Raw genomic sequence first — 12,011 nt, 5'->3', positions numbered from 1 at the left:
ACATTCGAGAGTGAGGGGAACTGGAGGGTTATAAACAATAAGAAACAAAATAAAATAACAATGCATGGCAAGCCACTCCAAGGGAAGTATTGACTCTCAGACTGCAACGGTAATCGATTAGATGCATTGGAAGAATTCACGACATTTATCAGACTACAGGGATAGGATATTTTGAGTTATGGACAAAATAAATTTTTAAGATCCCAGTTGCCAAGTTGACAATTCAGTATGTTGGAATTCCTTCTTTGATTAGGAAAAAAAATATTGACGATGCCCAATAAAAAACGTATAACTAATGAAAAGGTTTTGTATAAATTCATTAATTGCATTTACCCAGTAAAGCGATTTAAACTTAATGTAGATGATAACTCTGCTTTCCGTGAAAGTAGCCCTGAAGCTATTCAACATTTATTTTAGCTGTATCCTATGGCAAAAACTTTTTTGCCTTGAATTGCAAACTTGTATTAAACAAGAGGCAAATATTGATATTAGCTTTAAAGAAATGGCTGTCTTGATTAACTTTAATCCCACTAAAATTAATACCAAAAATTGACTTAATTATTATATTGGCACATTATTATATTAGCAAACTGAAACGGTCTGGGAAGAGTCTGACATTTGAATATTCTGAAATAGATGTAAAGGTCTTTGTGCAAATTATTTTGAAGTGTAAAAAACACAAAAGCGATGAAAACTTTACTTTCTTTAATGTTTTTTGCATAATGTGTTTTTATGCAGAAATATGTACCTCTGCCAACGTTTTTGGATACATGAACTCTTGTTTGTAAAAAAGGGCTCCTCAGGGCCGTGAACGGTAACGAATGAAGATCTTTGCACATAGTTACAGAATACATCAGTGGACAATTAGTAGGAATTTTCAGTACTCTTTATTTACACTTTAAACCTGACTTTGGGAAGGATGTCACAAAACATACTTTGTCGAAATCTAAATTATGACAAACACGCAGTTCTCATTTAGGCACTTTTGAAAGAGACACTTACAGGAAAGGACACACACATACACAATCCCTGCACACTTCTGTGCTATTGTTGACAGTATTATTACACCTGTGTAATGTATACATGATGATACAAATATATATGTACTGTATATTAATATATGTATGTATATATGTATATAATTATGGATAGATACATTGATCAAAATATGAATATGTGTATATGGCAAAAATGTCATTAAAGCACACTGGAAATGACTGAAGCAAAAGAAATGAGGAGAGAAACCGCGAAAACATAAATTCTCTTCGAGTTCAACGTGTATTTTACCACATTGGCTTCACACGGAGCGCTGCGCTGCTGCCGGCCAGAGGAGGCGGTAGTGACACGGTGGCAGTTATCGCGAGACTTGCGTTTGAAAAGTGGCGGTTACTATGAAGACGTTGAGAAACGGGATGGTTTGAGGCGTCGGTCTGTGGAATAGAAACTGAGTGAGAAGGTTTGTTTCAATTTATATGCGAGTTTGAACTGGAGAGTTTCTTTTTTTGCTGCAGTAAACAGTAACTAACGGGATCTATTCTTGTCTTTGCTGTATTGGGAAAAATATGCTTACTAGACTAGAGAAATTAGAATTAGCGTCGCCGCTGTTTTACTAGTAGTAGTAGTAGCAGCTGTGTAGCTAATTTGGACAGTCAGCTAGTTTTATCTTTGGAGCTTTTTCATGCCTGGCAAATTTAAGCGCTTTTTTTAGTTGTAATGTTAGTTTCCAGACGTGTACTTGTTGCCTTGCGTAATCCTGCGTCTTGAAGACAGAAAGCAAATGATTTCGCAACGACGACGGCCCTTTTTTTCTTTCAGAATTAGACTAGACTATCACTATGTATGCCAAATTTTTCTCTTGAAAACATTTCCTCCCAGAAATCATGTTAGCCGAGCAAAAACATACGGCGTGTGTATGTATTTGTTAGTGAAAAGGGCGACTAAATTAAATAAATATTATTTTTTGCTTTTTTTTTTTTTTTTTTTAACTAAAGTAAGTCAAATGCTTAGTTTAGTTATGATCCCATGTTCTTTTTCTGTCCTGTAATTTTGTTTGCATTAAACATTTTTTTTTTTTCCATTTTATTTCGGTAATTTTGTTTCTTGGCATTTCCATGAAAAACAAAAAAGCTAATAAAGTGGTATCTGACGTGTTTCTGAAGGAAACGGGCAAAGATGACAGCAGCCAATGACCTCCAGATTAAAGAGGCCTTTCTGAGGGCTCAGAAGGGCCACAACAACAAGGCGAAACTTGTAGCTGCTTTGAAGAACAGATACGCGAAGGTGAGCCGTTGTATATAGTGTTATTGCTTGTATTGTAATTCATTTGAAGCAGGCTTGTGCAGTGCATGAGAGATCTCTTTGGGATTTGATGTGTTTAGGTGTATTGTATTTGTGGTGTGTAAAGAGGTTGGATTTTGTTAACTGAGAGAAGACAAATCTTCTGTTTCTTATTTTCAGCTGGAAGACAAGACTGGCTTCCACGATGAGTTTGTTCATTATCTGAAGTATGCCATGATCGTGTACAAGAGAGAACCTGCTGTGGAGAACGTGATGGAATTCCTTGCCAAGTTTGCCGCGAGTTTTGAGGTCCCCGTGGATAATGACGAAACTATGCCGGGGGGTGAAGAGGATGACGACCCCTTCCTAAATTATTTGTTCACTTTTCTGCTGAAGGTATTACATTTTGTGAAATGTGTAACAGCAGCACAGCCATAAATCCTCTCAGCCTTGAAATACATTTACATTTATTCATTTAGCAGATGCTTTTGTCCAAAGCGATGTACATGTCAACAAAAATACAATTTATACATTACATTGAGAGAGATATTGCTGCAGACATGTGATTCTTAAGTAAACCTAGTTTACCTTCCACTTGATGTGCTGATGTTCATTGCTCGAGTAGGTGCATAAAATGCAGGATAGATGAATTCTGATAAATTTTTTGGTAGGAGGTTTTCTTTATTATATAAAGTTACACGAAATCACATACAATGCCGGAGTAGCGACTGTATAAAGGCTTATCTGGGGATGCTCATAAAGTTATGGTGTATGAACATTTACACCATACATGAAATGAAAATTTGTCCTTTGTGATGCTTTCTGTTTTGACCATTTTACTTTGTATTTGTGTTCCAGTCACACAGTGCCAACAGCCATGCTGTGCGCTTTCGAGTCTGTCAGCTGATCAACAAATTGCTAGGCAGCATGGCGGAAAATGCCCAGATTGATGATGATTTGTTTGATCTAATTCACGAGACAATGCTGATTCGAGTGACGGACAAGTTTCCCAATGTCAGAATCCAGGCTGCCTTGGCTATGGCCAGGCTGCAGGAGCCACAGAATGAAGAGTGTCCCACTATAAAAGGTATGCGGAATGCAGCTGGCAGTCACTTGGCTACAGTGCTGTGAAACAAGAGGGAAAGCTGTCGTAATTTCTCAGCATCCTGCACAAACTAGGCTGGCATACATCCTGTGTTATATTTTGTTAGATGAGTCAATTTTAGAAAACGCTTGAGGTTACACAAGATTGCCAGTGTTGTGCCCTAAATGTCATGAGTAACAAACATACAACTATATGTTCAGGGCTAACAGTGTTTTTCTAACACCCTCATTTTGTCATTTAAAAATATTTTTTAAGCATACATTTCAATTCTTGAGAATGACTCCAACGCTGAGGTGAGAAGGGCAGTGCTGTCCTGTATTGCTCCTTGTGCTCAGACTCTTCCCAAAATCATTAAACGGACCAGGGATGTGAAGGAGAGTGTCCGAAAGCTGGCCTACCAGGTACTACTTCCGGGTGACATGACTGCAAATGAAACATGTCATGCAGGCTCTAGGAATGACTCACATTTGCTGACCTTTGCTTTAGGTCCTTGCAGAGAAAGTGCATGTAAGAGCATTGACTATTGCACAGCGTGTCAGTCTACTGCAGCAAGGGCTCAATGACACATCAGGTAAATTTGTCATGAAATTTGCATTGCAGAGCATAAAGGCAAGCATTGATATATTCTTATATAGAGGAAAATCAGGCTATTTAGCTGAAACCATTTCTGTTTTTGGGCAACTAGTTTGTTTACCAGTATGCCTTTTATGGCAATCTTATGCCAGTAGGCTTTTGCTGGGCAAATGTTGAAAATGTTGTTTGAAATTCTAGTATTTTTGAAACCCCTAATACTTTCAGGTTGTAACTGCATTGCATGTCATCTCTAAATGTGGACATACATATTTAGCTTTATGTAACATTGTTGTACAGCTGGTAGCGTAGAGCTACTACCTTCGGACCCAAAGGTCGTAGGTTTGAGCCTCACCTCCGGCTGTAGTGCCCTTGAGCAAGGTACTTACCCTAAATTGCTCCAGTAAAAATTAGCCAGCTGTATAAATGGGTAAATAATTGTAACCTCAACACTGTAAGTTGCTTTGGAGAAAAGTCAGCTAAATGAATGTGTAATGTAAATGTACCTTCCGTAATGATGTTAGAATCATCTATATACTTCATTGCATTGTGTTTTGATGGCACTTGGGCTAGTAAGATTTTCTTAAATTTCTTGCTAAATGCATATTGCTACCATTAAAATGGAACATTAACCGTGACCTGTGACCTCTGCATTTGTGTGCAGAGGCAGTGAAACAAATAGTGCAGAGGAAGCTATTGCCTGCTTGGCTGCAGCTGCTGCAAGGCGACGTGCTGGAACTGCTTCACAGGCTAGATGTGGAGAACTGCCCCGAGGTGGCTGTGGCTGCGCTTAATGCCATATTCAGTTTGTCGCTCCCAGAGGATCTGCTGCAGGACCGCGTGAGCCTTGATGGCAGGTTCGATGAGTGGCTCAAATAAAATAATCCAACTTGTATTCCCATCTTTTTTTTTTTAATTGCCTGGTGAAGGGGAATTTGGTGGCAAAGTTAATCTTTTTAATGTCAGGAATCTTTAGTATGTGTCTGTAATAGTTTAACTGAAATTATTGTACAAAAAGATCCACAATAGTAATGATACCCACACTCCTTGTAAACTCTTAAACATTGTATTTCGTGTAACGAAAATTTTTGCATGATTTTTGAGTTACACTACAAAGCTATTTAAGTTTTTCTTGTTGTGTTGGAATCTTTTAAATTCCGGCAATTAGTTTGACAATGAGAAGGGAAAAAAAGTGAATTTATGGTCTAACAAGACATTCATCTCAGATTGTTAATCTGAAATATGGTAAAGGGTTATGTGGCATTTGTTGTACTCTAATGTACAGTATTAGTACATAATCAACCTGGCAGTGAAAAAGCTTGGAGACAAGGATGATTAGTAGTTTTTCACTGAGTAAAATCTTTTGCATTGTAGGAAACTGATACCCGAGGAAGACCTAACATGTGAGAAGGTTCTGTACTGGAGAGCTCTCTGTGAATTTATGAAGTCAAAAGGAGATGAAGGGGAGGAAATGTTGGAGAAGCTTCTGCCTGAAGCAGCCATTTTTGCAGAGTACCTTTATGGGTAAATGCTTCTCTGTGTCTCAGATTTTGTGAGCAGATGCAAAGTTGTTTTGCCTAGAATTTGCTTCAGAATATTTATCTCGAGTCAGAAGATGTTTTTAAGCAGCTTTACACACTGGTATTCCTCTACTGTATTCTGTCAGGCATTAGTTCTGAGCTGATGCAATATGGGGATATAGGCTTTGCGTGGTTTCTTGCAGGTGGAAGTGGTACTGAGGTTTTATTCACAAGAGTCAATTTTTCAGATACCTGAAGAGCATTCCAGAGCTGAATGAAAAAGCAAGGGCTGATTTTTCTCAAGTTGAGATGATTATGTCAAAGGAATTCATAGGTCAGCAGTTGATTCTCTTAGTAGGTTGTCTGGACACGGCTGAAGAGGGTGGAAGGTAAGAGCCACATTTGCCTTTGAAGAAATTCTGCATTTGACATGAATGCATTCAGCATTCTTTTTTTGTAATATAATAATTGTAAATGTATGCCTGAAATAAAAGAGAACTGATTAAAACTGACCACATTTTCAAATGTGACAAGTATGGTATAATTGATGGTGTTCCAGGAAGAGGGTGTTGGCTGTGCTCCAGGAAATGCTTGTGTTACCCAACACTCCCAGCTCCCTTGTGTCGCTGCTAGCAGAGAAGCTCCTTGGTATCCTCAAGGATGATAAGAGGATACAAGTTGTAAGTTAAAAAGGGCAGGAGTAAAATTTTTTTTTAAAACACTTAAACTTCAGTGTTGAAGTGGGTTTCTCTTCAATTCAATAGGTAGCTGAGATAATCTCTGAATTGCGTGAACCCATTGTGCCGGTCAGCAATCCTGTTGATGAAAATGAAACCCGGAGGAGACAAGTCAGGGTAATGAGTTACGCATTATTATTATTGTTCTTATTATTGCCAGGGGACATGTAATCTATAATAATTCATTGATTACAAAATTATTCAAGGAAAGTGCATCTGAGCACATTTTGATGTATTTTAGAATAAAAATATATAACAAATTATCAAGGATAGACCGGAATATAAACCGATATTTTGCATGAGTTTTAACTTTTGCTGACATTCCTTTTCAGCTTGCAGAGGTCAAAGTCAAGATTTTTGAGGCCAAACAGACTCTGGAAGAATGTATTATTGCTCAAGATTTTAGCCGTGCTTCAGACCTGAAGGATACAATCACAGAGCTGGAAAATCTCAAGAACCAGCTACTGAAAGAAGCAGAACAACCTGAAATGAAAGAAGTTCGCATGGAGAAAGTAAACCTTGCAGCATTTCATTTCATATTTTCAGTTTGTTTTGGCTTCCTTTGCTTGAACTCATCTGTTTTGCTACTGTTCTTCCTCATGTGCTTTTGAATAATGTATATTTAGTATATTTTGTTTAGTTTTAGTTATACTACACATCAAGAATAAAAAAGAATTATACTGACAGTAACCAGTTGCTTAATAAGTAGTTTTACGTTTCCTTAAAATGATTTCCTGGAACAAAACCATTTGAAAAGAATGTGGAGAGAAAATTCTAGTGGAGAAGACAGATATGTGGATGTGACTAGTTAAGGCCACCGAATTAATCGGTGAACAGTTAAGGTTGGTGGCAGAGACCAAAATCACACATTGTCAGCTAATTAAAGTGTGTTATTTTGGTACACTTTCAGCTGAAGTGTATTCATGTTACTTTTCATGTGGTCTGTATTACTCATTTAGAGATTCCTGGCAATTAGAATGTAATAAGATGAGTAAATTTAAAACACTTTGCTGTATGGTTATTCAGTTGCAGTGATACTTTACATTAGGTATTCAATAGCAGTTGGAATTTGCAGTTTTGTTCACTGTATTTGTTTGCTTTTAAAGAATGACCCGGAGACCTTGCTGAAATGCCTCACCATGTGTGCCGAACTCCTAAAGCAGATGTCAATTAAGAAAGGCATTGGACCCACAATGAATGGGATCCTTGAATCCCTGGTATGCCTTTTGTCTTTGTAAAGGCTTCACACATTTCAGGAGTCCTTTTTAAAATTTTTTTGAAGTTACATATTCAGGGTCAGTTATGAAATGTAATTTGAAATCAAAGAAACCGTGAAAGTGGTGGTGGTATTTTAAATGTTGTTAAATATGCTTTCCATATAAATCTCTTGAATTTCCCAAAAATTTATTTTAAATGCTAAATGTTCTTGTAATAGTATCATACTGAATGTGTTGCCTAGATACTGCCAGGCATTGCCAATGCTCATCCAGCAGTGCGCAACATGGCTGTGATCTGCCTGGGCACCTGTGCACTCCACAGCAAAGACCTTGCAAGCCGTCATCTGGTGCTTCTGCTACAGGTACAGTGGACGTTTGTTTACCTATTAATGGAAACATTTCAGTAGAACGTGAGTGCTGTATGTGTTCCGTATGATGGTAAATGAGTTGAATCCCGGCCAGATCGCTCAGCTGGATGAGCCGAAGATAAGAATAAGTGCTCTCAGGGCTGTGATCGATCAGCTCTTGCTCAATGGCCTGGAGGTGGTCAAGGAGAAGCCTCCTGGTCCCCCAGCAGATGATTCCGACCCAGAGATCAGTGAAGGCCAGTCAGAGGCCAAAACCGGAGATAATACCAGAGAGACTGAAGATGAGCAGGACACGATTCAAAGCATCCTCTTGATGTTATCACAATTTCTTGATAGTGAGGTAATCATCAAATCTGACCTGACAAAATGTGGAATTGATCTCTTCAGAATTTGATTTTTTGGGGGATGAAAAATTACTTTTAATAAATTGAAAGATTTCAGAGCTCAGAACTGAGACGGCTGAAGGTCTGGCTAAACTGATGTATTCTGGAAGGCTATCCAGCGCAAAGTTACTGTCCCGCCTTGTCCTCCTGTGGTACAACCCAATCACAGAGGATGACATCCGGCTTCGTCACTGCCTGGGAGTGTTCTTCCAGCTATATGCTCGTGAAAGCAGGTGAAAAGTTACTCTTCTCAGACCCAGCCATTCATTTTTGTTCCACTCTAGAGAACATAAAACTATATCTCTGTACATGCTATTAACTTAAAATATACCATGTTTGGGGTGGGACTTGGACAGCTCACTGAAACGTATCCAAAAACCTTTTGGGCCTTGAGGTTATAAACACAAACCAAAGAGGATAGATGGCATAGAGGGTGTATGGATGTGATAAGGAAGCTGTGTCACCTGTCTTGTACTCATCAGGGCGCATCAGGAGTGCTTTGAGGAAAGTTTTCTCCCCACCTTGTGGACATTGTTAAATGCACCTGCCACATCACCCCTGGCTGAAGTCGATGTCTCAAATGTGGCAGAGCTCTTTGTTGAACTGACAAGGCCCAGTAGTTTAAGTCATCCCAGCAAGACTGATAATATTCAAGTAAGTTCCTAGCCTGTCAAAGCAGGCTTATTAATGCTTAGACAGGGTATTCATTTTTGGAATGTAAAAATATTTTAAATATCTAAATGTATAATATGATGTAGTATTGAAACATCCTGTGATTTACAGGTTGTGGAGTAATAAAATGAAAAATATTCACATAAAACGTGCCTTTCTCCATCTTGTCAAGGACATTTCGGTGCATGACTGCTTGGCAGTCCGTCTGTGTAATGAAATTTTGAAGGACCCCAGTGCCCCTGAGGTACGGCTTTATGCCAAGTGTCTGACCACTCTGGAGCTCAGCACTGAGGACAGCATGTCCAAACAGGACCTGCTTCTGCTTCTCAATGAGGTCCTTAAGGTGAGACTCATTGCTGAATGTATAAATGTTTTTTTTTTAGGGTAGCTAATTGTGTGAAATGTTCTTTTTCATAGTTAATGGAAAATAGTAAAATTCATGTTTCATGGGTTCATTCTTTCATTTTTGAGTGTCTATATCCAGATTTTTCTTTTAATTAATAGGATGTAAAGGACAAGATGAGTCTGAGGACAGTGGAGAAAGTAATTAATCTACTAAAAGAAGGCTCTAAGGGAAAGACCAAGGATGATGCATCTACAATGCAGGCTCCCGATGATAACGAACAAGGTCATTTCTCATGAACGATTCATATGAGTGTCCTTGTAAGATCTGCCTTTAGCCAAGGGAAACAGTCCATTGCTTAGCGACCTGGGGGGGTGGCAGTTCTAATGAACAAAATTAAAATATTCCTTCAGGTTATTCTGATTGTTTCTGGGTACAAATAAAACTATACTTTTTAACCAAAGTAAAGGTTTCTGTTGATAATTACGCTTCTGAATTCCATAGATACAGAGAGCTCCGATGAAGAAACAAAAACCATCAAAAAGCTTAAAGGTATTTTTTTTTTTTCTGTTAAACCCTTTCTAGCCTGTTAAATATATGCTAGTTTTCTCTCCTCCTGCCATCAGTACTACTTAATTATTCTGTGACCATCAGTCATCTGGCAGTAATATGTTTAAAAGTTTTACAAAAACCCAGATTTGTTGGGTTGAGGGCATTGTGCTATGTTTTTAAAACCCAGTCAGGTTTCTGGTGGAAGGTTCAGAGGTGGAATATTTGTAGCAGTATAGTTACATTTAGGAGACAAAAGTGTAATACATAAGGGAAATGTAATAAAACTCTACTGCACTGCTGTGGACCTCTGCATTTTTGGGGGTCTTGTTGCACAATGCTGAAATTATCTAATTTATGACAGTTTTTGTCCAAGGTAAGTCACAATTAAGTTTGTATGCTGATCTGTTTACAATGATTTACCTGTTTGCACAGCAGGGTATTCTTACTGTAATAAGTTTAGGATAAGTACCTTCATTGGGGCTTCTACGTCAGCAGATTCAAACCAGGTCCCTGAAATGCTGTTGCTTGCTTGGTAAAAGTTTCCATGTTTGTGCAGTTTTTTTTTTTTTTTTTCTTCTTCAGGACAGAGACCTGCCTCCACTAAAACGGCACGAAGTAAAACACAGGAATCCTCTGACAGGTCTGGTTGCTCTACAGTTAATTAGGTCATTGGATCATGCTTTGAATCCTGTTTAATTTGATAAATAGGAAAGTTTTTCTGCCAGGTAACTTTTTCTTGTTTTCTGCTTCAGGTATTAGTTTTAAAAACCTAGCTATAGGTTACAGGACACTTTGCGGAACTTGTCGGACATGGTCACAGTACCAGCACTAAGTAGAATGCATTTTATAAAGCTACAACAAGCTTGACTTAGGGTGTAATGTGTTGTGTGTTTGCAGTGATGGAGAGAGTGTTCCAGAAACTGGCCCTGTCACGAGGGCATCGCGTCGGGCGAAGACAGCAGCAATGGAAAAAACCAAGATGGATCTAACTCTTCTTATGAACAGCGAGGCCAACTGATGCAAGACCCTGTCCTCCAAGTTATTTCTTGTGCCAGATTTGAATGTGGCAACATTTGACTTTAGAGAAGCTTTTTTTTTAAAAAAAAAAAAAAAACTATGGTTTCAAAAGTTTTTATTGTCACTATCTTTGTTACAAGTCCACTCTCCCTTTATTTGCAAGTTGTATACAAAAACCATAATGTCAAAGAATAAAGCATATTAGCACCAGGTGACTTGACCATTTTGCATTATGAAGAAAAACAGCTGAAACATTGTCAAACCCAATATGGATTTTAGGACATTGATTCCATGTTGCCCTACAGGATGTTCATTGGTGAAAGGTACCCAAACTGTATTTTATATTTAATTGCTTTCATAGCTGCAATGTGCTTGGAGATCATAGTCCTGTCCAACAGACTAACAGGGGTTTTAAATGCTCTGCCCTACTATTTTCATCTGAGGTATACAGTGATACCGCTTTGGCAAAACTGTTCTCCGCAACCAAGCTTTTGTTCAGAACACAAACACTATTGCAGTCTGTGTTTCAGCTCATATTAAACATGTTTTCAAGCTTTTATTAACATGTGTCAAAACTTTTCCCAAAAATGAAAGTCACCCCCCCCCCCCCCCCCCCCCCTTTTTTTTTTTTTTTTTTTTTTAAACTAATTTCACAGACTCACAGAGGGCTTTGTATAAGGTGGTGTCTAAGTGGGGGATGTAGGGTGTAATTGAGTTTCACAGGTAATTTTCAGTGCTATGTCAAGGCCTTTGAAAGGAGTATCATTCCCAAGGATCAGGAAGCTGTAGCCAGTAAAGTGAGACTCAATAACTGATTTAAATGTGCAAATACATGAGTTGGTGACCACAGACAGCAACAGATTCACTTTACAATGTTCACACAGTATTTCAAAGAAATGGAAGGTGACCATCATCCCTGAGGAGAGTTTCTGTGACACTTATGTTATACATGTACACTGGCTCCTTGTGTTAAAGTTAAGATATAAATTTTTGAAGATCTCATCACTTTCCCATGCAACAATTTTTCTAGTGGAATGAATGCTACCTGTGTATACACCCCCGGCTGAGCGATGCCAGTAAAAGCGCACTCAAGTGGGAGCACCTTAGTTCAACTCACCTCCATATTGTTTACTTGAACCTGAAACTGAACTTGAATTTACAGCTCCAGTGTGAGGTTTGTGAGTGTTGGTGACCTATAACAAAGATGATAAATTCTGCACATTTCTTGGATAAATTGCTCAACAATATCA

The 12,011-nt window shown here is 38.4% G+C and overlaps 1 protein-coding gene across 1 annotated transcript; it reads left to right on the top strand.

Moving 5' to 3' along the window:
- The first annotated feature begins 1,382 nt into the window (after positions 1-1,382).
- ncapg (non-SMC condensin I complex, subunit G) lies at positions 1,383-11,355 on the top strand. The gene is made up of 22 exons (XM_018735733.2): positions 1,383-1,456; positions 2,160-2,280; positions 2,458-2,673; positions 3,136-3,364; positions 3,638-3,783; positions 3,869-3,953; positions 4,617-4,809; positions 5,327-5,476; positions 5,721-5,861; positions 6,032-6,152; positions 6,237-6,326; positions 6,542-6,721; positions 7,316-7,426; positions 7,669-7,788; positions 7,889-8,134; positions 8,229-8,410; positions 8,660-8,831; positions 9,022-9,192; positions 9,354-9,477; positions 9,697-9,744; positions 10,327-10,384; positions 10,642-11,355. Exons 2-22 carry the CDS (start codon positions 2,173-2,175, stop codon positions 10,760-10,762), a joined length of 3,012 nt encoding a protein of 1,003 aa, XP_018591249.2. The 5' UTR covers positions 1,383-1,456; positions 2,160-2,172; the 3' UTR covers positions 10,763-11,355.
- Positions 11,356-12,011: the final 656 nt, after the last annotated feature.

The sequence above is a fragment of the Scleropages formosus genome, chromosome 16 (genome assembly GCF_900964775.1).
Source record: "Scleropages formosus chromosome 16, fSclFor1.1, whole genome shotgun sequence".
In the NCBI taxonomy this organism is placed as follows: domain Eukaryota; kingdom Metazoa; phylum Chordata; class Actinopteri; order Osteoglossiformes; family Osteoglossidae; genus Scleropages; species Scleropages formosus.
The sequence above is the reverse complement of the archived record's forward strand: the minus strand, read 5'-3'. Positions and strand labels throughout refer to the sequence as shown.

What these genes read in the sequence shown, in the direction of transcription:
- ncapg (XM_018735733.2), top strand. Translation starts at nt 2,173, where the DNA reads ATGACAGCAGCCAATGACCTCCAGATTAAAGAGGCCTTTCTGAGGGCT. An exon ending in CACAATTTCTTGATAGTGAG is followed by an intron (nt 8,135 to 8,228) that starts GTAATCATCAAA and finishes ATAAATTGAAAG; the next exon opens with ATTTCAGAGCTCAGAACTGA. An exon ending in CTATATGCTCGTGAAAGCAG is followed by an intron (nt 8,411 to 8,659) that starts GTGAAAAGTTAC and finishes TGTACTCATCAG; the next exon opens with GGCGCATCAGGAGTGCTTTG.